Genomic DNA, 26,208 nt, shown 5'->3' on the forward strand with positions numbered 1-26,208 from the left:
GCCTGGAGCTCTGGGGAGACCACCAAGAGGCCATTTTTGTGGCTAGGAAATGTCTGTGGCAGCTGTGGACACCACAGGCCCTCCCTGGACCCTTCTGAAGCAGAGGTCACATTCCTAAAGATTCTTAACTGCCAGCTCCAATCTCTTGCTTCTTCCTGATAGTCTCATCTTAGTAAGGAGTGAAGATAATCTTTTCCCAGTTCCATGAGGTCCTCTCAGATCCAAAATGCTCTAAGTTCAAGGGCAAAGCATGAAGAAAGGGAGCCACAGATACTAGTTTGTGGTTTTAGTTCAGTGGTTTTCCACCCTGGCTACAGAGTAGAGTTACCTAAGGAGCTTTTAAAAAATACTCATGTCCAAATATTCCAACAAGCACTTTGCAAAGAGAAGATCTAAACGGCTAACAAACATATGAAAAGTTGCTCAGCTGTATTAGTCATCAGGGAAATGCAAATTCAAACCACATTGTGATATCACTACATACCTGCCAGAATGGCTAACATGAAAAAGATAGAAAATATCAATGGCTGGCAAAAATGTGAAGCAACCAGAACTCTCATACATTGCTGGAGGGAATGTAAATGGGTACAGCCACCTGGGAACATTATTTGGCACAGGTACTAAAGCTGAACATACTCATATCCATGCTTGCCCAGCAATGGATATAAATGTGCTCCAAAAATACACACTAGCATGTCATTGCAATAGTCATAATAGTTCTGAACTGTAAATAACAACTCGAATATCCAAAAATCCATCACAGTAGAATGGATAGAGAAATTGAGGAATATCCATAGAGTGGAATACCCTATAGCAAGAAGAGTGAATAAACTGCAGCTCTAAGTAACAACTTGGATGAATCATTTCACGAACATAACAAGAGGATATATACTGCATGATTCCATTTACATCATATAAAGTTTGAAAACAGGAGAAATGATTCCATACCATTAGAAGCTAAAATGGACGTTAGCCTTTGGAGCCAAGTAGTAAGCAGTTTCATGATTTGGATGCTGGTTACTCAGGGTCAATTCATTTGTGAAAATTCACTGAGCTTTACACTTACGGTTTGTGCTTTTTTCTTTTTTTTTTTTTTTGCATATATGTCATCCTTTAACAAACACTTAAAAAATTTTTGAAACCCACATCAATCCAGTCAGATTCTTTTGGGTGGGAGCAAGATCCAGGCATCAATATTTTTTAATATCCCAGATGACAGTAATGTACAGCCAGGATTGAAAGTCACTGGTTTAATATCTTGGGAAAAGTAGATCCACTCAAGACCTCAAAGGGTCCTGAAAAAGGCCACTTCCAGCTCAGTAGAGTGAGACAGTGGGGTGGGAAGATGTCCATTTTTTGGATGTGGGCCGGTGTCTTGCATGGGCAGAGGTATTGCAGCATGCTGTTGTAATGTGTATCTTCCTTGGCAGTGTCTGTTGAAAGCTGGTTGCGTCAGTTTGTAACGGGGTGTAATGGCAACAAGGTGGGCCCAACCCCACCCCAGGAAGTGGATCACTGAGCGCAGCTTCTACAGGGCCATTTGTAGAGAGGTGGCAGCTGGGCTTCCCAGGGGCTGCCACCCAGGGCAGAGCCAGTGCTGAGGCTCGGACAACCCGAGCAGGGTGGGGAGAAGGCCTGACTCAGGGTGTTTATGTTTGTGGGTAATGACAGTCAGTTCTGGGCTCCAGATGATGCTTACTCCCTGGCCTCTGTGTTCAGATTAGGAACTTGCAACATCTTGCTGAGGACCACGTCAGGCTCAGCTCTAAGTGCTGTGGCTGAGAATTTTCCTTCCTTTTTGTGGGGTTAGTGGCAGCCTCCCTAGCAATGGCTGACCTCTAGCATACTCTGGTCAAACTACAGGCAGCTGGGACAAGACAGGACATGGGGCTCACAGACAGGTATTCCACCCACCTGGGCCCTCTCAACTCTCCCAGAAATGCATGGGCCATGAACCTCCTGCTGCGGGAGGGGCAGTGCAGAGAGGTCTCAACAAGCTTCCCTTGGCCCTCTGGGATCTCCACCATCCACAGTGTGTGGGGCTGAGCTGCAGGCTAGGTCTTCAGGTGGTGTCCCTGCACATCTGCTTTGCAGCGTGGCGTCTATGGAGCAAGAGTGAACAGGAAGGGGCCTGGGGCCTCCTGTAGCTCTGCCGGGCAGGGACGCTGCGGAGCCTCAGCTGGGCTTGCTTGGCTAAAGGGTACAGAGTGGCGTAGGCTGCAAGAGGACAAGCTAAGCTGATGAAGGCTCTATCACTCAAGGGTAGCCATGTAAAAAAAAAAATCCCTATAGGAAAAGAAGCATGAATAAGACAGGCGGGGCATAACGGTATCTCCCCACTGAAGCTGCAACTCTCCACTTCACTGGCTTCAGCCTCCTCTCTGGGAAATGGGGGCAATGTCCCCTAGGCCTTTTCCTCCTGTCCAGTAGGGCTGAAGGTCCACAGGCCAGAGGGAGGCCTGGGTCCTGAGGAGTCTACCTGTTCGGCCCCTGGCTGGGACCTCAACCCCCATGTGCCACGTCACCTCCTTTGTCTGTGAAATACCACAACAGCAGCTCTTGCCAGCCAGTGACACTACCCCTTCCTGTTGTCTTCTTTACAAAGCATTTATGAAATGTTTCCTTTTCATGCTTCAGGAAACGGGTGGCCAGGAGGAGTTCTAGATTTCATTTTTTTTCCCTAGAGACATGTGTGCTTCGAAATACACAAATTAAACAAAAACCAGGGCTGACTGGGACCAGGAGAGTAAGGGAGGCAGGCAAATCCAGGAAATAGCCTTGCAAGAGAGTGATGCAGGGAACTGGGCTCCTGATTTTCCTCGGGGGCATCTGGGGGTGTGAAGTGTGACTGTGGGCAAGGCCTAGGCCTCTGGGCTCTGGTGTGTCCTCATCCCCATGGATGAAGCAAATGGCACTTTTGCATCATGAAGCAAAACTGGCACTTTTGCATCATGACAAGCACACGGCACTTTTGCATCATGAAGCAAAACTGACCTGGAAACACATAAGTCGGGTGGGTCCCACCTGAGGGACTCCTAATATCAGGCCTGGTAGAATATAAACATCCAACTTCATCTTCCAGACCCAGATCTGACTCTTCTAGCAAAGATCTGCTATCCAGGAAGCTATTTAGTCATTTCCCAAAACCACTGATATTTTAAGCCTGTCATGTAACTTTTTTTTTTTTTTTGAGACTGAGTTTTGCTCTTGGCACCCAGGCTGGAGTGCAGTGACCCGATGCCTCCCAGGTTCAAGTGATTCTCCTGCCTCAGCCTCCTGAGTAGCTGAGATTACAGGCACCTGCCACCATGCCTGGCTAATTTTTGTATTTTTAGTAGAGACGGGTTTTTGCCATGTTGGCCAGGGTGGTCTTGAACCCCTGACCTCAAGTGATCCACTGCTTCAGCCTCCCAAAATGCTGGGATTACAGGCATCAGCCACTGCGCCTGGCCCTGTCCTGTAACTTCTGAGTCATCATAAATTCTCTCTCCTGGCTTCCCTTTATTTACATGCTTATTTTCCTTCTCAAATCACTCCAGTAAGTATGTAAGTCACTAATTTATTGCCCTCTATTATCTGCATTATGGTTAAAAACATCGACATGAACAAACAAACAAACAAAAGCCCTTGAGTAGCCTAGATAAGTCACAAAGCTCATACCCAGACTCTCAATGAAAAGAGTCTCTCAGGGCTCACTTAGGGACTATTCATTCTTGTTTTATTTTTTTTAAATGTTCATACCCTCCCTGCTTGAGTATCCTTGTTTTAGATGCAAATCAGAAAAGGTTCGTGTATTGATCACAGTCCCAGCAGGAAGCAGATGCACACTCCACTGGTAACAGGAGAGACTGAGGAAGGGACTGTTTCCAAGGATGAGCAGGATGAAGAGAAACCCTCAAGGAAAGGTGAAACACCCTGCAGCCAGCAGCAGTGGGAGCTGTGACCACCAATCCCCAGGGAGGAGGTGGGAGGGCTCCTGGAACCCAGAGAGACCTGTAGGAGGGGGTTGCCAGCAGGAGCTGTGGTTTTAGGGTGAAAAACACAGGCACTATTGACCTGAGACCTGGCAAGGGAGGGAGCTGGGGAGATAAAGCACCTCCCAATTCCCCTCCCAGCCTCCAACCTCTGGTCAGGGAAGGGGTCTTCAATTGGCCAAACCCAACTGGAAGCATGGGGACCTGGAGCCTGGCTGATGGAATCCGCAAAGGTCAAACCCTGGGAGGTGTGGGAAAGGGCAGAAAATCAACAGGAGCAGGGATGTGTCGGGGGATGGCAAACAAAGAACGCCCAGCAGAGTCACCAGGGCATTTGAAAAGATACATCAGAAGCTAACATGCTGTAATGTGGCACTCTCACCACAAATACATAGGATGAGAGGCAGCCAGGGACAGAGGCGGTCATGAAGAAAGGTTTGAAGAATCCCAGCAAAATGATTGGGGTCCACATCATGAAGGAACAAATAGCTCTACTTAGTAATTCCAAGGTAATAGCTTAATAATTCCAAGGTAAACAAGTGTTTTCATAAAGAGGACTCTGAATGATCAACAAAAGGTTGAATGTCACTGTACTGCTTCACAGAGCGGTTACAGGTCAGGGAAGACTATAACACAATGTAGAGATAGATCCATACAAGAGAGGTGCAACAGGGTTTCCAGTTCAACACGTCAGTTATTTACACTCCCAGTTTCCTTTCTATCTTGAAGCACCACTAAAATGCTAGTCTAGAAATCAAATGCGGCCAGGTGCAGCGGCTCACACCTATACTTCCAGCACTTTGGTAGGCCAAGGCAGGAGGATCATTTGAGTCCAGGAGTTCTAGACCAGCCTGGGCAACATAGTAAGACCTTGTCTTAAAAAAAAAAAAAAAAAAAAAAAAAAAAAAAAAAAAAAATTGGCTGGGTGTGGTGGTGTATACCTGGAGTCTCAGCTACTCAGGAGGCTGAGGTGGGAGGATCACTTGAGCCCAGGAGTTTGAGGCTGCAGTGAGCTATGGTCACACCACTGTACTCCAGTCTGGGCAACAAAGTGATACCTTATCTCTTAAAAAAATCAAATGGGGCCAGGTGTGGTGGTTCACACCCGTAATCCCAGCACTTTAGGAGGATGAGGAGGATGGATTACTTGTGATCAGAAGTTCGAGACCAGCTTGGCCAACATGGTGAAACCCCATCTCTACTAAAAATACGAAAAGTAGTCGGGCATGGTGGCACATGCCTGTAGTCCCAGGTACTTGGGAGGCTGAGGTATGAGAATCACTTGAACCCGGGAGGCAGAGGTTGCAATGAGCCAAGATCTGCCACTGCACTCCAGCTTGGGCGACAAAGCGAGACTCTGTCTCAAACAAACAAACAGACACACAAACAAAAAACCAAATGGTATTAACTCTCAAAGGCAAAGGAAATGGTAAAGGAGACATGAGTGGCTGAAAGAGTTCCCCAAACTCCAGGAACCTGGGAGGCAGGTAGAGGAATAATGACTGATATGGAGGAAGCTAGGCTCTGAAGGGCTTGCAGAGGGGGCACACTGACAGGAGGCACGCCGCTTTACCCCTGGAAACCTGCAGGAGGAGCTCAGACTTGGGGAGACCAGGTGTTGTGGATGGTGGGGCTGAGGTACAGCAGCCAGTGAGGGTAATGAATGTAGGAAACTGGTTGAAATCCTCCCCAGGTCTCACCTCCACACCCTGCCCCACACAGCTGGAGACAAAGACACTGAACAGGATAGAGACAGGCAGGAGGGAAGGCAGATGAATACAGAGATGAAGATGGAGGTGAGGGAAAAGTTTGAAGAACGAAGTGTGGGACTCAATGTCCCACCCACTTACCTTGCCCCGCCCCACCCCAGGTCTATATCACTCTGGATGAGGGTATGGTGGATTTAAAAGATGGTTGCAAATTCTTTGACTTCTCTCCAATGGAGAGGTGGGTCTGTGTCTCCTTCCCTGAACCTGTGTGGATTTCTGACCACAGTGGAAACAAGCTATGTGACTTCCACAGTTGGGACATACACAGCCATGCAGCTTCTGTTTTGCTGGCCAGAACACTCACACCAGAGACTTGAGCTACCTCGTAAGAGGCCCAGTGACCAGGCCATGGTGCTGGAAACACCATGTGTAGTCTCTCAACAACTGAGCCCAGCCTTCCAGCTCTCTTTGCCAAGTGAACAACCATCTTACAAGTGGACCCTTTAGCCCCAGCTGTTCCAACTCCCAGTCATTCCAGTCACCTCCAGTCATTCCAGTCATCCCAGTCATTGTAGAATAAAGAGCCGTGCCCTTCTGAATCCTTGACAGTGGCCCTAAAAATGGTGGTTGTTTTATGCTACTAAGTTTTGGGGTGGTTTGTTATGTAGTGATCAATAACTAGAACTAGGAGTTAGAATGCTTCTCTTGAGAGCAGAATGGCTTCAGGGTGGTGGTTCTCAACAGGGTGACTTTGTCCCCCAGGGGACATTTGGCAATGTTTACAGACATTTTGGTTATCACATCTCTGGGAGGGGGGTTACTACTGGCATTTAGTAGATAGAAGTCACTGGTGCTGCTAAACATTCTACAGTGCACGAGACTTTGGTCCAACATGTCACTAGTACTAAGGCCGAGAAACCTAGCTCTAGAGAAAAGGTGCTCATGGCCAGGTGGAGTGGCTCACATCTGTAATCCCAGCACTTTGGGAGGCCAAGGTGGGTGGATCATGAGGTCAGGAGATTGAGACCATCCTGGCTAACATGGTGAAACCCCATTTCTACTAAAAATACAAAAACTTAGCTGGGCGTGGTGGCGGGCACCTGTAGTCCCAGCTACTAGGAAGGCTAAGGCAGGAGAATGGCATGAACCCGGGAGGCAGAGCTTGCAGTGAGCCGAAGATCGCACCACTGCACTCCAGCCCGGGTGACGGAGCGAGACTCCATCTCAAAAAAAAAAAAAAAAAGGTGCTCATTGGAGGCTTGTTAACTAAAAGACTGGCTTGCTTCCTGTAGTGAAACCCCAGTTGATAAATTCTGCCCAAGCAGAGTTTAGTTCAGCCTCTTATTGCTCCATTAATAAATACCAGCAGATAGCTGAGATATTTGGCATTTAAGGAAAGCCTCCAACAAGGAGAGATGGAGAGACAGAGAGAGGGAGAAGAAGAAAGAAGAAGGGAGAAGAAGAAGAAAGAAGAAGAAGGAAGAAGAAAAAGGAGGAGGAGAAGAAGAAGAAGAAGAAGAAGAAGGAGGAGGGAGGAAGAAGGAGGAAGAAGGAGGAGGAAGAAGAAGGAGGAGGAGGAAGAAGAAGAAGAAGGAGGAGGAGGAGGAAGAAGGAAGAAGAAGAAGAAGGAAGAAGAAGGAAGAAGAAGAAGAAGAAGAAGAAGAAGAACAACAACAACAACAACAACAACAACAACAACAACCAGCCCCGCCACTGCTGCCACCTCCAGTTGGAAACAAAAACAAAATAGAGACTAGAAGACTATTAAGACAAATGGACAAATGAAAAATAAATAGTGCCTCAAGAAGAATAAGATGGAGACAGTATATGCATAGAAAAGAATGTGGTATTTTTGAAAAAGAATAGGCAGAACAAGAATGAGTACTAGGATATTAGAAAAAGAAAGCCAAAATTAAAAAAAAAAAATCAACAGAAGGATTGGAGTATGAAGTCAATGAAGGTTTCCCAAGAAAATAGACCAAAAAGGCAAAGCGATGAAAAGCAGGAGAGAAAATATAAGGAAACTAAAACATTAATCCAGATGATCCAACAGATAAAACAGAGGGAAGAAAATTATTAAAGAAATAATATAAGAAAATCTTCCAGAACTCAAAGATGCTACATAACTCAGCAGTGACGAATATGTCCACACTCACTATTGAGTTAACCACAGATTGTGTTATGTTCTTATTGGAAGGATGGAGGGAGGAAAAGTGGGGATGGTTCTGTAGGAAAGTTCAATCCTCATCTACCACAAGAAGTCAACAAATGCCTAAAATTGGTAGATCAAAAAATAGTATAAACAGAAATGGAAATTAGTAAATGGTTGAAAGAGGCAGCCTATAGAGAGGGAAACTGCGAAAGGTGGGGAAGGGATTTTTATTATGGGCTTCTCAGTACAATTGATATTTAAACCATACGTATGCATTTTTTTTTTTTTTTTTTTTTTTTTTGAGACGGAGTCTCACTCTGTCGCCCAGGCTGAAGTGCAGTGGCCAGATCTCAGCTCACTGCAAGCTCCGCCTCCCGGGTTCACGCCATTCTCCTGCCTCAGCCTCCCGAGTAGCTGGGACTACAGGCGCCCGCCACCTCGCCCGGCTAGTTTTTTTTTGTATTTTTAGTAGAGACGGGGTTTCACCGTGTTAGCCAGGATGGTCTCGATCTCCTGACCTCGTGATCCACCCGTCTCGGCCTCCTAAAGTGCTGGGATTACAGGCTTGAGCCACCGCGCCCGGCCACGTATGCATTATTTTTTATTTATTTTTAATGGACACATAATAATTGCAGTGCAGTGTGATGTTTCTAGACATACATATAGTGTGCCATGATCAAATCAGGATAATTAGCATACCTATCACCTTAAACACTTGTCATTTCTTTGTGGTGACAACATTCAAAATCAACTCTTCCAGCCATTTTGAATTTGTGTATTATTTTGATAAATTTGATGAAATAGAAATTAATTTAAAATGGGTACAATTTTAAAACTGCAATGTGATGGGATCAAATTTAATAATTTGGAAAATTCGCTTATATAGAAGAGTCATGTCTCTCTAAGAATACTCAATGAACTGGCATAGGTGGGCATAAGCACCATCAGCATGGAAGGGTTCCTCCTGATGTCACAGGCCACTAAGGCAGTTGGTGGGGTGTGGGTGGGGATGAGAGCCAGGAATGGCAGCCCTTAGGTGGTCACCATTTCCCTTTCCTGGCAGCCTGTATTTGCTTGGGAGACCTGTCTCTTGGGTATAGATCCTACTGGGCTGCTAAAGAAGAGAGGTGCTAATCCTTTTAGAATGACTTCTGGGAATTCACTAGGATGCCCTGCCTCTCCTACTCAGGACGTGGAAAAAAATGCTGGGTTTACCAAAGGTGGATGAGCCAGGCCCAGGACTAGAGCCACAGGGCCTCTCCCTGGATGTGCTATAGTCAGGCTGTCTCAGCAGCTAAAAGAGGCTGTACACATTTATTGTCAGCAGAAGCTGGGACAGATGAGCCTTGGTTACCATCTCCTACCTGGAGCTCCCCTGGGAGGTGCCAGTCATAGGGGATGGGAGGACACATACAACGCTTGCTGGGGCTCCGGCGTTACCGCTGAGGTGCATCTCCTTGGCCACTAGCCCTGGGGTCTGACCTCCCCTTCTTTCTTTTCCTCTACCCACTATTCTTCCTATTCCCTTTCTTTCCCACCTCTCCCTCAGTTCTCTAGAGCTCTGTGCAGGGATTACTTAACAAACTTACCTGCTGAAATGCACTTTTTTTTTTTAAACCTTTTAAATTGTTACTTTTTTTTTAACCTTTTAAATTGTCACTTTTAAAAAACTATACCATCCTTAGATAAGCAGGAGATATTCTTTGTAGAAAAATAAGAAAATATTAAAAATCATCCATGATTCGATTAGTCAGAAAACTCCACTGCTGGTATATGAATTTCCAGCATGTTTCCAGGCTTATAAATAGGTAAAAATACTATCACAGTCTCATCTAAGCACCCAGCTACTGAGCAATCATCACCTACTGGGCTGTGCTGAGGCCTTTAGATGTGTTAATCTCTCTTAATCCTTCCAACTTCACAAGCTAGGTGTTATTGTGCCCCATTTACAGGCAGGAAACAAGTTCAGGGAGATCACATTCCTTGCCTGAATTCCCAACTTGATTAAGAGACTAAGCTCAATTTCAACCCTTCAGGCTGAGTCCAAAGTTACTTTCCTTGAATGGTTTGTAAGATTTTCCATTTCTTTTTTTAAAAAATGGTACATTCAAATATCTTTCTCATCAATATATATTTTCATCATTCTGCCTAATGACATTCCCTTGTATGAATGTGCCAACGTGGAATAACCAATTCCTTTCTGTTGGGCTTTCAGATGTTTCCTTTTTGTAAATGATAAACAATGCAGTTGTAACTATCTTTGTACATAAACTTTGCACAAGTATGAGTATTTTCCTAGAATAAATTCTGGAAAGTGAAATTGCATGGTCAAAAGCCAGACACATTTTTAAAAGCTGCCTCTCTCCCAATCACACATTTCCCACATCCATTTATTTGCTGAGGATCTTAACAAAATTTGGACAGAGATTAAACACAGAATCAGAGAAGCCCTATACTAGGAAGATCTTAGTATACACCTTTTGAACTAAACCAGTCTTGCTTAAAAAAAAAAAAAAAAGATCAGGTGCGGTGGCTCATGCCTGTAATCCCAGCACTTTGGGAGGCCGAGGTGGGCAGATCATGAGATCAAGAGATCGAGACCATCCTGGCCAACATGGTGAAACCCCGTCTCTACTAAAAATACAAAAATTGGCTGGGCATGGTGGCGTGTGCCTGTAGTCCCAGCTATTTGGGAGGCTGAGGCAGTAGAATCGCTTGAACCCGGGAGGCGGAGGTTGCAGTGAGCCGAGATTGCACCACTGTGCTTTAGTCTGGCAACAGAGTGAGACTCCATCTCAGAAGAAAGCCCTAGACCCTCTGCAGAAGCCTGCTATGCCTTCAGTGGGCCAGGCAGCACATCTGGGCAAGTGAGGAAGGGGAAACCCAGAAGGAGGTAGGGAAGGCCGGGCAGGAGAGCCATGCTGTGGGCCCACAACCAACTGGCTTGGGGGAGGCTGCCATATTTTCCCAAGTGAAACACTGTCTTCCTGAGTCTAAAGACCTCACAGCCATCACTGACTATACTGAGCTGCCTCGCTGTCCCCAGGACTCTCACTCTATCCAGGAAGTCAACACAAAGTCTCTTGGGCCTTCCCTTTATCCAGCTGCCACCACTTAGCACCCTGGTCCTCCTTGGACAGTTTCCAAGGCTGGGTTGGGAAGTCCCAAACAAGACGTGGTCTTACTGTTTTCTTACCTTGATGTGTTTTCCTCCAATGGGCTACCAACTCTGGTACCTGCAAAAAACAAGGAAAGTAAATGATTGAAACAGGGCACTGAAGGTGGGCCTTTGAACAAAGTAAGCCTGGATGGAAGTTGAAAGATGAGAGCCCATCTGTGGCGAGTTCTTTGAAAGCCACTGAGGTATGAGTTGGCAGCATGCTGGCCCAGGGCAGACACAGGCATAAGCTTCCACCCAGGTGCATTCTCCACTCAGAGGGTTTCTTTCTCATTTGGTCTGTTAATGCTCCTATACTGGCAGAAACCTCAGTGCCCTTTCCATTTTGTCTCAAGGCCTTGTATAAAAAATAAGTTGTCCCTCATTCATTTTCATGGATATTCATCAGCTATTTACTGAGCACCTATATATGCCAGGCACGGTCCTAGGGCTCTGGGAATACAGCATTGGACAAAAAAGGTTAACACCCTGCCCTCATGGAGCCTGCAGTCTACCGGACGGCAGGGTGGGGAGTGGTTGTAGTGAAGAGACCAAAAACTAACAAAATACATAAATTAAAAATATAGGAATCAGAAGTGGTAAGTCCTAGGGAGAAAAAATAAGGCAGGAGAGAGGGGTAGGGAATATTGGGGCAGAAGGTGAGAAGGGGTGTCAAAATTATAAAATGTGTGTCCAGAGAAGGCTAGACACCTGAGAAGGTAAATTATGAACAAAGTTACCTGAAAAGAGTGAGGACATAAGCCCTGAGAATTAATGGGGAAGAAGCTTGCCAGGTGGAGGGAATGGCAAGTGCAACAGCGTGGCAGTGAGGGCCTGTCTGACGTGTTAACAGATCAGTGAGGAGGGTGGTGCAGCCAGAGTAGAACGAATAAGGGAGAAGTAGGAGAGGGATCAGAGAGGTAGCGAGAGGCTCCACAGTATTCACAGCATTCAAGGGAGGTCCTTGTGTGAACTTGGGCTCTGATTCCGAGACAGGAGCCACTAGAGGGTTTTTTACAGAGAAGTGACATGATGTGACTCACATTTTAACAGGATCACTCTGGATGCTGTGTTGAGAATAAACTGAGAGAAAGAGTATAACCAGTTAGGAGGCTGTGGCAGAAATCTCAGCAAGAGACAATGGTGGCTTGGACCAGAGCAGTAGCATGGAGGATTTGCTGATGGATTGGAAGTGAGAGATTAAAAAGAATGGGGTTAGAACCTGACTGGGGCAGGTTAAAAAGAAAGGAGGTGAAGCTGTGAACTACAGGACAGAGTTGGCTGGGAGTAGCAGGAAGATTCCCAGTTTTGGCCTGAGCATCTGGGAGGATGGAATTGCCATTTTCTGAATGGAAGCCTACAGATGGAGCATGTTTTGTGGGAAGATAAGGAATGTGGTTTTGGACGTGAGTGTGAGATGCCTTTTAGGCACTTAAGTGGAGAAGACAGTAGGCAGGTGGAACTGTGAGTCTGGGGAGAGGTCCAGGCTGGAAATGAGTACTTGTGAGTGCTCAGCACATAGTTCTTTAAAGCTGTGACACAGGATGAGATCACCAAGAGGGTGGATGTCATTAGGGAAGCTGTCAGCTGGGTGCAGTGGCTCACACCTGTAATCCCAGCACTTTGGGAGGCCAAGGCGGGTGGATCACCTGAGGTCAGGAGTTTGCGACCAGCATGACCAACCTGGTTAAACTCCGTCTCCACTAAAAATACAAAAATTAGCTGGGCGTGGTGGTGGGTGTCTGTAACCCCAGCTACTCGGGAGGCTGAGGCAGGAGAATCACTTAAACCTGGGAGGTGGCAGTTGCAGGGAGCGGAGATTATGCCATTGCACTCCAGCCTGGGTGACAGAGCAAGACTCTGTCTCAAAAAAAAATAAAATAATAAAATAAAATAAAAAAATAGGGAAGCTGTACAAGGGCTGAGCCCCATTCAGTAGCTCAGCGAAAGAGACTGAAAAGGACTAGCAAGTACAGTAGGAGGGAAACCTGGAGAAAGACTTCTGAGGAGGATGGCATAGTCCACTATGACAGGTCACCTATTTAATAATATGAAGACAGAGATATAGCTTCTTGGAGTCACAGGTATCCTGGTCAGGGATGATTCAGTGGAATGATTGAAGTGAGAACCTGACTACAGAAGGCTCTAAAGAGAGGAGCTGAAGTTGGCAGCTGAGTGATAGAGTTGGCTGGTGGCAGGAGGGGGGCTGGAAGCAGAGGGAGAGGGATCTAACCTACATTGGTTCTACCTTAAGAGAAAACACAAAGCTGGTACTTCCTCAACACGTGTGCGTGGCCACTGTTGTTACTAACACTGCGCCAGGTCCTCCAGGTTGCTAAGCACCACCCAGGTGTGGTCCTATAAGCCAGCTTTCCGCCTGTTTCTAGATTCCTAAGAAGTTATTTCCTTTTTCTCACTGCTGTGTGTAGCCTTAGGATAAATGCCCATAGCTTGGGGCTGCTGAGCAAGTCCTCAGATGCTTGTTGACCAAGATCTGACTTTCTCCTGATGAGAAGTAAGTGAGCAAGACAGACAGGGACTCTGCTCTTGGAGAGCTTGCCTTCTGTGGAGGAGATAAATAATCACCAAGGAAATGGATACGCAGGCAGATAACTTCAGATGCGGACGGGTGCTATGAAGACAGCAAGCTGGGGTGAAATGTAAAGAGTAAGTGTGGGAGTGACCTCCTTTGGCCAGGTTGTGTGGTCAGGTGCCTTTCTGGGAGGTGACATTTAGGATGACACCTGGACAGCAATGCCCAGTTTATTCTCCTTAAGCTGGCCTCTCTTCTACTGCTCCCAGTCTTCCTGGTGGCTTCTACAATATCTGCACTCCTGGAACAAGGCCAAGGCCTTGGGCTATCTAAGTGCAAAGCCAAAAGGAAACAATCCTTCTCTCGCCAATACACACTGTGGGAACTTTTTATCCATGATTACAAAATACATGCATTTTCACTGAAGGAAACTTGGAAATATTGAAAACAGGAGAAAACGTATAATTCTACTACCCAGAAATAACTACAATTAACTTTGGATGCATCCTTCTAGACATTCTTCTATGCACACATATAGGTATTTTTTTTCTTATTTCCTTGGGTTAAAAATGAGATTATGTACATTGTGTTTTATGATCTGAATTTTGACTAAATCTGTTATAAAGCACTCTTCTCATGAAATTAATTTTCTTCTACATAATGAGTTTTAATGGCTGCATTAAAAGTATTTCATTACATGTACATTTTTACCACATTTTATTTAATTCCTAAACATTGGCCATTTACATTGTTTCCTATGATTTTCACTACGAGCAAATGCTCTAATGAACAATCCTGCATTTTTTTCCTTGGAGAAGGGGGTTTGCCAATCTCTTATTTCCTTGAGTTAAAACAAAATATCACTGTCCAGTGGCAGTGACACGGGTCCCACGGCAGCCTGAGGCTGAGGGCATGAGAGGGCAGGAATGAGCCGCAAGCCTAAGGAGCCACTCAGATGCCAGAGGCTGATTTAGTCCTATGATGTGCCAGGTCTTGAGTTTTCCTCCCCTGAGGCCCTGATCAGTAAGAAAACAATAGGCCTCTCCCATAAACCCAGAGAAATCCAAGGGGATTCCCCACCTCAGCAGGAAGAGGGTGTCACTCTCTGACCCCAGAACAGAGACCACCTCCATCCTCCCTTGAAATCCCCTGGGGAAGCTTCTCCTGCCCTGCCTCCCTGGGGAAAACATTGGCACGGTCAGGCCTTCAATCTTTCTTTGGGGAGGGGCTGCCAGGGAATGCTCGGGAAACAGAAGGTCCCATAGGAATAGCAGGGCCTCTCCTATCCCTGACCCAGCCTTGCCCTTAAATCCTCAAATTCCCCACAGGGGCTGGCAGAGACAGTCTATGCTCCCTGTAAGAGGACGTCCTGAGGGCTAGTGAGTTCTAGGGTGAGGTAAGAAGCCACCAGATGAGGGTTTGAATCCTGGCTCTGACATTCCAGCCTCGTCTTGGGCAAGTGACTTCACCTGTGGAATGTGAGCTCCACAAGGAAGGAACTTAGATTTGCGCCCCTTAGCATTCAATAGGGGCTCTATAAATACCAGGCCAAGCCAATGCATGATCCTTTCTGAGCCTCAGCTGCTCATACGTAAAATGGATGACACCTATCTCACAGGTTTGTTGTGGGGACTAAATGAAACTTAATACAGTTAACACTCCACTGTTTAAGAAACATTAGAGCCCAAAGCCCTGGAGGGCTACTTCCACCAGGCCCCATGCTTTGCAGTCTCCTCCTGGGCAGAACTGGTTTACCTCCACTCTGCTACTACCACACCCCAGACATACCTCTGGTGTAGTACGCAACACACTGTGTGTGTACTTGTCTAACTCCTCCCTGAAGCTTCAGGGCAGTTAAAGACAAGAATTTTGCCTCTCCATCGTCTGTGCCTCTGAGTGACACTATGAAGTAAGCAAGGGCATTATTTCCATTCTACAAATGAGAAAACTGAGGCTTAGAAAGATTAGATGACTTGCCCAAGTCACACAGTGGAGAGTAGGAGAGCAAGACCTAAACCTGGTTCTCATTTCTGGGCCTGTGCTCTGTAAACCAAAAATAAAATTCCAAGGCACCCCCAACCGTCTGAATAGACCCCTCCTATCAGCCAAGGGCATTCCAAAGTTAACCTGAAAAACTAGTTCAGGCCATGATGGGAAGGGGGAGCCAGACATGCCTGATTATACCCTCTTCCCTTTTGGAATTACTGACTCTTTAAGACTGATAAGAGATATTTACAATCCATTCTCTCTGAAGCCTGCTACCTGGAGGCTTCATTTGCATAATAAAACCTTGGTCCCCAGCTGGGCAGTGGCTCACACCTGTAATCCCAGCACTTTGGGAGACAGAGGCCAGTGGATCACAAGGTCAGGAGATCAAGACTATCCTGGCTAACGAGGTGAAACCTCGTCTCTGCTAAAAATACAAAAGGTTAGCTGGGCGTGGTGGCGGGCGCCTGTAGTCCCAGTTACTCAGGAAGCTGAGGCAGGAGAATGGCGTGAACCTGGGAGGTGGAGCTTGCAGTGAGCCGAGATTGCGCCACTGCACTCCAACCTGGGCAACAGAGCGAGACACTGCCTCAAAAAAAAAAAAAAAAAAAAAAAAAGAAAACAAAAAAACAAAAAACAAAAACCTTGGTCTCCATGGCCCCTTATGATAACCCAGACATTCCTTTCTGTTGCTTTCTATTGATAATAACTCTTTCAACCAATTGTCAATCAGAAAAATCTTTGAATCCATCTATTACTTGAAACCACCCCCACCCCCCAACCTAGTTATCCTGCCTTTTTGGACAGAACCAATGTACATCTTACATGCATTGATTGATGGCTATATCTCCCTAAAATGTATAAAACCAAACTGTGGCCTGACCACTTTGGGCACATGCTCTCAGGATCTCCTATGGGCTGTCTCACAGGCCATTGGTTACTCATATTTGGCTCAGAATGAATGTCTTCAAATATTTCACAGTTTGACCAACAGCTCTATTCTAGATGATTCTCTTGCAAAAGGGAGTTGGTGGTGAGAAGGAAGCGAGCCAATTCTCATGTCCCTGAGGAAAAAGGTAGGCAGAGCTTCGAGAGGAACGAGGTGCCTGGGGAGGCAGCAGGGCACTGCACTCACCTCAGCCCCATCCTGTCTCCCCATGGATCATCGTGCATGCAGCAGCTGTGACCCCCAGAGGCCTCTAGTTTGGCATAGGCTGAGGCAAAGGGGGCCCCCAGGTTCCCTCTACCGGTGTGGAGCCCAGTCAGCAAGGGGACTGGGGATCTGCAGCCCAGAGTTGACTATTGTGGCCCCAGCAGCAGGATGATGGCTGTAGAGCACCTGCTCAGGAGCTGGCCTATCTCCAGCTATGGGGCAGGAAGGCTCCCTACCAGACCACACGCATCTTGATGCACTCACCCCTGTGAGCCCAGGACCCCTGCGATACCTGCTGAGGTGAAGGCTGAATGAGTGAGAGCTCCCAGCCTCCAGCATCAGGGCGTTAGGGAGAAGAAGCAGCTAGACTCAAGCCAGGGATGCAGAGGGAGGGAACAGGCACCAGGTAGGAGGGTTTTAATGTCGCCCACCTCTTATTATGTTGTATGTTTCTGGAGGCTGGGTCCATGGCTGATCCATCCTTGTGTCTCTACCACAACCAGTAGACTACTTTACAGAGAATTGATAGTAAGTACAGCTTATTGAAGGTGTAACCAAAGCCAGTATACAGGATGACAGATAGCATCCGCCTTGCATGTCTGGGTCATCAGGGAAATGGCCAATGTCCAGTGTGTCCTGACCAGGATGGTTCTGACAAGGATATCCATAGCATCCATAGAGGGTGCTCCCTCCCCAGGCAATGAACTCTCCCTCCGGCACTCCCTCCTTTCTTTCTTCCTTCCTTTTTTTTTTTTTGAGATGGAGTCTCACTTATTGCCCAGGTTGGAGTGCAGTGGCACGATCTCGGCTCACTGCAAACTTCACCTCCTGGGTTCAATTGATTCTCTGGCCTCAGCCTCCCGAGTAGCTGGGATTATAGGAAGGCACTACCACGCCTGGCTAATTTTTGTATTTTTAGTAGAGATGGGGTTTTGCTATGTTGGCCAGGCTGGTCTCAAACTCGTAACCTCGGGTGATTCTCCTGTCTCGGTCTCCCAAAGTGCTGGGATTACAGGCATGAGCCACTGCTCCCAGCGCACTCTCCCTTTCTTAGCCAAAGAGACACCACTTGGAGGAAACTACCTGGATCTAGGTGCTTCCCTAGTGAAAAAATGGACTGGGGATGTGGTATAAATCCTTGCCCCTGGGAATCTGGGAGGGACCTAGAATATGAGAAAAAACAAACAAACAAACAAAACAGACCAATTATCTCTTTATTGAGACCAAAATGCTGCTTTTGCCTGAATGGTCAGATTGGCTGATTCCTCTTCCACCTGCCATCTCCATTGCATGCATGGCTACAAATAATCCTGATGCTGCACATTTAAAATAGTGCCTTGTTTGAATCGCTTCAGTCTGTCAGTATAAACTGTGTCTCCCTTGGCAGGTATGCTGTGGAGGACAGTGCAGGGCTTGTCTCTGTAGGACCAAACTCAGTATGAACTTATCACCTGCCTGTGTGTACAGCTGTAAGCTTCAGGTAGAGGATGTCATAAACCCTGGAGTGGGACATCCCTAGAGACCAGGTCATTATACCATGTCCATCTATTGAGGCCCTAAATTAAGTTCACAGAATTAGGCCTAAACTCCCCAGACAGTAGCCAAAGGTCTCAGACTCTGGCCCACTCCACCTGTCCACACCTGCCTCTCATCTTGACCTTCACTCACTTAACACAGTGCCCAAAGGGAGGTGCAGTTGACTGGACAGGCTGGCTTTGGCTTAAACCAGGGGTTCTTAAAGAATAGTCCTCAGACCAGCAGCATCAGCATCACCTGGGACTTGTTAGACCTCCTGGATTGGAGCCTGTGGGGTGGGACCCAGCAAACTGTGTTTTAACAAGTCTAGGTGACTCTGGTTGCACTAAAGTTTGAGAACCACTGGGTGAGTCATTCTCTGAGCCCAGGTTGCCCTTCTCAGCCATTTTCTGCCTATTGTAATCTCAACCACCTTTCGAAGTTCAGCTCAATACCATCTCTTTCGGGGAGCCCCCATAGTCCCCCAATTACTTGTGAAGGCCTCTTCCTCGAACTGACAGCACCTTTGTCACCCCATCCCCCATTCTAGCGAAAGACCTTCATTTCTGCTTCTCCTTTGCAGCATGTATTTTCTGCTTTGTTTTATAGTAAACTTTGAGCAGTTGTTAACTGCCTTCCCACACCGATTCCCCTCTAACACACAAATGTTACTCTATAAAGGCCATGTCGTACTTCACTCATTCTTTTTTATTTTGTATTTTTGAAACAAGGTCTTGCTCTGTCGCCCAGCCTGGAGTGCAGTGGCATGATCTTGGCTCACTGCAACCTCTGACTCCTGGGCTCATGCCATCTTCCCACCTTAGCCTCCCAAGTAGCTGGGATTACAGGCCCATGCCACTATGCCTGGCTAATTTTTGTATTTTTAGTAGAGATGTTGGCCAGGCTGGTCTCGGTCTTGAACTCCTGGCCTCAAGTGATCCGCCCACCTTGACCTCCCAAAGTACTGGGTTTACAGGAGTAAGCCACCGCACCTGGCGCAATTTGCTCATTCTTTGAGTAAACATCCACTGAGGATCTGCTCTACGTGGCGGGGGCTGTGCTAGGCACTGTGGTTCAGACAAAGGTGCACCCTTATCCTTATCATCCAGGAGCCAGTGGGGGAGAATGGCAAGGTGGCTGGCAATTGCAATACTTTGAGTTGCACTGAGACAGAATACTTCTGACCACAGGGGGCCCCCTCATGCCCCTCCCTGTCGGGACCTCTGTTCTAACTTCCATCACCAGAGACGAATTTTTTTTTTTTTTTTTTTTTTGAGACGGAGTCTCGTTCTGTTGCCCAGGCTGGAGTGCAGTGGTGCCATCTCAGCTCACTGCAAGCTCCGCCTCCCAGGTTCACGCCATTCTCCTGCCTCAGCCTCCTGAGTAGCGGGGACTACAGGCGCCCGCCACCACGCCCAGCTAATTTTTTTTTTTGTATTTTTAGTAGAGATGAGGTTTCACCGTGTTAGCCAGGATGGTCTTGATCTCCTGACCTTGTGATCCGCCTGCCTCGGCCTCCCAAAGTGCTGGGATTACAGGCGTGAGCCACCATGCACGGCCACCAGAGATTAATTTTGCCTGTTTTTCCTTTTTGTTTGAGACAGGGTCTTGCTCTGTCGCCCAGGATGGAGTGCAGTGATGCGATCATAGCCCACTGCAGCCTCGAATGCCCAGACTCAAGCAATCCTCCCACCTCAGCCTCTTGAGTAGCTAGGACTACAGGCATGTGCCACCATGCCCAGCTATTTTTTTTTTAAAGAGACAGAGTCTTGCTATGTTGCCCAGGCTGGTCTCAAACTCTTGGTCTCAAGCATTCCTTTTGTCTTGACCTCCCAAAGTGCTGGGATTACAGGTATAAGCCACCGCACCTGGCCAATTTTATCTGTTTTTACACTTCATATAAAGAGAATCATACAATGTACCTTCTGGGTGTCTGGCTTCTTCCCACTCAACATTATCTGTATGATCCATGTATGCTGTTATGTATAGACACAGTTTGTTCTTTTTAAAGATTGCTGTGTTGTCTACCATTGTGTGGATATGACACAATTTAACCATTCTGCTGTTGATGACCATTTGTGTTGTTTCTAGTTTGGGGCTCTTATGAAAAAAGGTACTATTAGACATAAGAAAGAAGCATTTTAGTTTATGTCTGCTGGTGGACATTTGTACTCATTCCTCTTGAGTATGTACCTAGAGGTGGAACTCATAGTTTATGGAATGGGTATAGTCTTAGCTTTAGTAGATAGTACCAAATAGTTTTCCAAAGTGATCGTATCAATGTACACTCCTACCAGCATATAAAAGAGTTTGCCAACATTTGGTATTATCAATCTTCAATTTTAGTCCTTTCTGTGGGTATAGAGTAGCATCTTACATGTTTTAATTTGCTTATTGGCTATTTATATATCCACTTTTAAGATATTCCTGTTTAAGACTTTTGCCTATTTGCTTTTTTCTTATTGACTTGCAGGAGTTCTTTGGACCTTCTGGATACAAGCCCCAGTCCTCTGTCAGGTATGTTACTGAGAATATCCTCTCCTCTCCCAGTCTCTGGCTTGCCTTTTTACTCTTCTTTTTTTTTGAGATGGAGTCTCGCTCTGTCACCCAGGGTGGAGTGCAGTGGCATGATCTCGGCTCACTACAACCTCTACCTCCTGAGTTCAAGCAATTCTCCTGCCTCAGCCTCCCAGGTAACTGAGACTACAGGCACCCACCACCATGCCCGGCTAATCTTTGTATTTTTAGTAGAGACGGGATTTCACCATATTGGCCAGGCTGGTCTCAAACTCCTGACCTTGTGATCTGCCTGTCTCAGCCTCCCAAAGTGCTGGGAATACAGGTGTGAGCCACCGCACCTGGCCGCCTTTCCACCCTTTAATGGTATTTTTGATGAACAAAAGTTCATAAATGTTCAATTTACCCATCTTTTCATCTATGGCTAGTGTATCTTGCTTAATTAATCTTAATTCCAAGAAGTCCAGTTAACAGAAATAACAAAAATTACTAATATTAAAAAAGACAAAGAAGTGAAGGAAAAAATTGGATGGTGGGTGTGGGAGAAGGACTGCATTAGATCGTGAGAGTGTGTTCACTTGACTGTGCTGTGCAAAGCCCGGGCCTTGTCCTGTGTTGTGGTATGGATGGGAGCTGAACCTCCAGGCAGTGCAACAAACATGCGCCCTGTTTGGATCAGATGCTGTGCCAGATGGTGGAAAGGGCTCTGTGGGGTGTAGGGGGATCCTGGCTCACTGGCTTAAGAGAAAGATCACTCCTTTTCATGTGTGTTAAGCTGGGTCTGACCCCCAAACCCTGGAGATTCCCTTTAGTCCAGGCCCTGCTCCTCTGTGCCAGAGCCTGCAAAGACAGCAGTGCTGACACTTGTCCAGCTGGCTCACAAAGGGGAAATTCTCCCCTCCTTGAGTCACCACATAGACAGGAGGAGCTTCAAATAACAAGCGCTGGACTCTAAACGATTCCTATGCTCATTTCACTATGCTGCATCACTTTCAAAATCCCCTGTGATGCTTGTGGATGAAGTCTAGATCCAGAAACTTTCCCCATGTTTTCCCCAGTTTGAGTAGAACAATACCCTGGGAGTCACAAGCTACATCATACAACTGACTTCCCTAAAAAAAAAAAAAAAAAAGAGAGAGAGAGCGAGATCTTGGACTCAAGGTTATGAGTTTGCAGTGCGGGGTCCTACCCCCACCTCTTCTGCTGGGAGGTGATGGTAGTAGGCTTGCCAAGAGGACCTCAATCTACCAGATGGACGCAAGCTGCCATCCACCTTCCCAGCATAAAGCCAGCTCCAGCACCTCTGGGGCAGTTTTCTTCCTATCCAGGGTCAAGCTCTTGGCGGCTTAGAGATGCAGTGTGCCAGTCCCAATACCATGGCTGTGTATCACTGCAGATGAAGGCATACCTTTTTTCCAGGACGTGCAGTGACCCCATTGGCAGCAGACACTCATTTCTGATATTTTTGTATGCCAAGTCTTGGGTAAAACAACCACGTGATCTCTTAAGGACCCAGGTTCCTTGTTTGTCCCTGTTCCTCGCCCCTTACCACCACTTTTTCCATGTGCCACCCTCTCATAACAACTCAGAAGCCCAGGGTGGAGTCAAAGGGGTCTTTTAAATCCCCTAGGGGCATATGAAATTCTGGATGTTTGTGAATTTTCCTGGGGAAAGGGTCCATGTGTGCCATTAGATTCCGGAAGGGGTGTGGGACCTCAGAAAAAGGTAAGACCCACTGGACCGAGTCCTCTTTAAATGGAAGTGCGTGGATCAGTTCGATAAAATTAATTTACAGTAATGAGCTATGTATCTTTAGCTAACTGCACTTCTAAAAAGACACCCGGGAAGGGAGAACACTTAACTAAAATTATATTTCTTTTCTTTTTTCAGATGGAGTATTGCTCTTGTTGCCCCCAGGCTGGAGTGCAGTGGCGTGATCTCAGCTCACTGCAACCTCTGCCTCCCTGGTTCATGTGATTCTTGTGCCTCAGCCTCCTGGGTAGCTGGAATTAGAGGTGCCCACCACTGTGCCCAGCTAATTTTTGTATTTTTAGTGGAGATACGGTTTCACCATGTTGCCCAGGCTGGTCTTTAACTCCTGACTTCAAGTAATCTGCCCACCTCGGCCTCCCAAAGTGCTGGGATTACAGGCATGAGCCACTGTGCCTAAAATTATATTTCTAATGACAAAACTTAGGTACAGCTCATACCTAAATAGAGGGGAATGACATTACGCCACTCCCACCACTACACAAGACCAATTTTTCTGGTCTAGATGACTTTTTGGAGGCTCCTGGAGCAGGAACAAGGGGTTAGTGACTACGATGTGTCGAAAGAGACACAGGTATTTCTCAGATAAACCTCAGCTCTTCTAGCTTGAGAGAAGGAAACATTCCCAACATAATTTTGGGGCCCAGGGACCCTGTTTCCACCATCGTATCAGATTGTCATATGGGAAGGGTGTGCCTAGAGCACACACTCCCTCCCGAAAGGGCTGAGTCCCCAGAAGACCTATGTCTGCTCCATCCTGGGTCCCTGCTTTCTCCTGGTGACAAGATACAGCTGCCTGTATGAGTGGCAGTCTGGGGCCTCCTCCTCCCTCCCTCTGCACCACCCCACTCCTCCCTCCTTCACCCCCCACATACACACTGGGTTCTTCCTCCCCTGCTCTCTCTCAAGAAGCGGGCCCCTGCCCCCACTCACAGTCAGAAGGAAGTGATTCTGCAAGGCCTCCCAGGGACTCCCAGGATTGGCTCAAGGCACCAGATTGTTAAATAAGTGGGATTTTTTCAGTGTTTGTAGAAACTGTTGTTTAAAAAGATATAACCATCCAAACTGTTTATGTAACCCTTGGGAAGTCTCAACAGATATGGTTTCCTATTTATAACTGTGGCCGGGACTTAAAAAATACAAGTGGAGGGGGACTGTCAAAATCGGAGAAGTTGTCACGTTACAGTTGTAGGCTTGCATAACTGAGTTCGTATTTTGCTCTAATTTGAGAAGTTTCTTTTTATTCACTTTTCTCCTTTTCTGGCTTTCTCTTCCTTTGTTGTCCACTGCTGTGCACCACACACTCCCGACATTTTCCGAGAACATCATAACTATTTCTCTGAAGTGGAGGTTCAAAATAGGGGTTTTTAGAATGACCAAATAATAATGAACGCTAAAATTCATTTCAAAGCCTAGGACTATTCTATCCGTACTGATATTCCTAGTCTATTGTCATGCGCATCTGTCCGTGTGAAGAGACCACCAAACAGGCTTTGTGTGAGCAGTAAAGCTTTTTAATAACCTGGGTGCAGGCGGGCTGAGTCCGAAAAGAGAGTAGGCAAAGGGAGATAGGGGTGGGGCCGTTTTATAGGATTTGGGTAGGTAAAGGAAAAGGAATTTCACAAGGTAATGTCATCAGTTAAGGTAGGAACAGGCCATTTTCACTTCTTTTGTGGTGGAATGTCATCAGTTAAGGCAGGAACCGGCCGACTGGATGTGTATGTGCAGGTCACAGGGGATATGATGTCTTAGCTTTGGCTCAGAGGCCTGACATCTATGAAGATAAACATAGCTGTCTTCTCCCCCCAGCCCCTACACCTGCAGGTGTCTGCTCTGTCTCTGGGTTGTCCGCTCTGGAGGCAGGTGTCAGACCACCTGGTCTCACTTTCCTGGGTCCAATGGCAACAGAATCCACAGGTCCCTATTCCCATACAGGGGGAATGCAAAGTTGCTGGGGGACAATCACAGTGCAAAGCTGAGATCTGGGCTTCTTTCTAGAGCCATTCTGAGGTCTTCATCACTCACACCAATAATCCAACTAAAACCTGGCTCTTGTAGGAACACATCCTCTTCTTTATTAGGGAGGCTGTTCTTTGAGTTAACATAGTAGCAGTTTCATTCACAGATCTTTCTGGCAAAAAAGAATCTGATGAGATCTATGCCTCCACCAAAGGCACAGTTTGATAACACTTTGGGGAAGGCTGGTTCATAACTCCTGAAGAAGAGTCTGTGATAAGAACCTCTGGCCCACAGGCTTCTTCACACTGCACAACCTCCAAAAATCCCTAACCACTGCTAATAGCTAGAAGAAGGATAGTGACTGTTCCCAACACAAAGAGATGACAAACACTTGAGATGGTGGATATGCTAATTACCCTGATCTGATCACTGTACATAATATGTACTGAAACATCACTCTGTACCTCATAAATATGTATAATCATTATAACACATAATAATTATGAGGTCCCAGACAATGATAATACATAATAATTATACATATTTATGGGGTACATAGTGATGTTTCAATATGTATAAATTGAAGTGGTTTCAATTATGTATAAATTTTAACTACATTAAAAATTAAAGAAAAATAAATTTTAAAAAACAACAACAACAAATTCTTAACTGCTGTCAAGCTAGCACTGACAACCGAAGCCTCAGCCCAGAACCTCTCTGCTTCCACCTGTGCCAAGCACCCTAAGAGGGAAGGCAGAGGCACACAGCCCTTACACCTTGGAAGGGTTTCCTCTGAGGGCCTCACAGATTGAAGGGGTTGAAGATGAGTGGAGGGTGTGGCCACCTCAGCTCTAGCCTCCTTCTGCTGAGGGACAGTGCCCAAGGAACATCCTGGTAGATCCAAAGGAAGGTGGAGAGTCCCTCTCTGTCCTCTCTACCCACCTCATCCCCACCAAGCCCTGATGTCACTCCCTGCTGTGCCCACCCCGGAAACCCTTGACCACTTCCCACAGGTCCACTCCCAGGGAAGTTCTTTAACTGGTGGGTGTGGGAAAGAGGAAGAGGAAAAATATCATTTTTACCTTCCCAACTCCTTGTATCCCATGAGCCTCCAGTATTAAAATGATTACCCATCTGACCTGGAACTCTCATCCCGGGTATAATAATGGCTCTTTTTATACCCATAAGGAGAATGGGTAATGAAGAAACGCAAAATCCCAACTCATGAAAATGTGGTTGAAAAAGGGAAGACCCATAAAAGTTCTCATTTGTTGACCAGAGACAATAAAACGATTACTTAAAACAACAACAACAACAAAAAAAAACCCACCTCTGGGGTCTTTCCAAATAATGGAGGAAAACAAAAACAGGGGAAGATGTGCTCTAGTCTTAGAACTCCAATGCGGCCCCAGACTGGTGAGCCCCAACAACAGTCAATCCCCATCCTCAGCAGCCTTCTGCCCACCTCACCCCACCAATACGAGGTCCCAGACAACTCAACAAACACTCATTGACCGTGTACCGTGCACTTCCAACCATTCCAGGAGTTGGAATTCTGCAACCTCAAGGTGCTTTGGGAGGAGCAGGGAAACAGCTCAGTCAACATGAACTGTGTGCTGACATTTTGCTAGGTTTAGAGGAGACAAAAATCTGAGAAAAAAACAGCTAAGAATACTCCAACCTGGGAAGTACTAATCTACACAGAGCACCATAGGAGCAAGGAACAATTAATTCTACATAGTGAGGTCAACCAGAGAAGGTGTTTGTTTAAGTTGGGCCTTGA

At 46.5% G+C, this 26,208-nt stretch overlaps 1 protein-coding gene and 1 long non-coding RNA gene across 6 annotated transcripts in view; one reads left to right on the forward strand and one right to left on the reverse strand.

Moving 5' to 3' along the window:
• Positions 1–26,208, reverse strand: part of CARINH (colitis associated IRF1 antisense regulator of intestinal homeostasis) — a 136,351-nt gene that overhangs the window by 75,310 nt on the left and 34,833 nt on the right. For all 5 annotated transcript variants that reach the window (XM_071098487.1, XM_024788324.2, XM_071098488.1 and 2 more), the window contains exon 3: positions 11,032–11,071. In XM_071098487.1, coding sequence (XP_070954588.1) covers positions 11,032–11,071 — 40 coding nt within the window. The remainder of the gene's footprint in view (positions 1–11,031; positions 11,072–26,208) is intronic.
• LOC139363770 (uncharacterized) lies at positions 13,421–24,863 on the forward strand. The gene is made up of 3 exons (XR_011624691.1): positions 13,421–13,659; positions 20,653–20,696; positions 22,587–24,863. It is a non-coding gene; the product is annotated as an uncharacterized lncRNA (long non-coding RNA).

This window comes from Macaca nemestrina, chromosome 6, assembly GCF_043159975.1.
Source record: "Macaca nemestrina isolate mMacNem1 chromosome 6, mMacNem.hap1, whole genome shotgun sequence".
Lineage (NCBI taxonomy): Eukaryota > Metazoa > Chordata > Mammalia > Primates > Cercopithecidae > Macaca > Macaca nemestrina.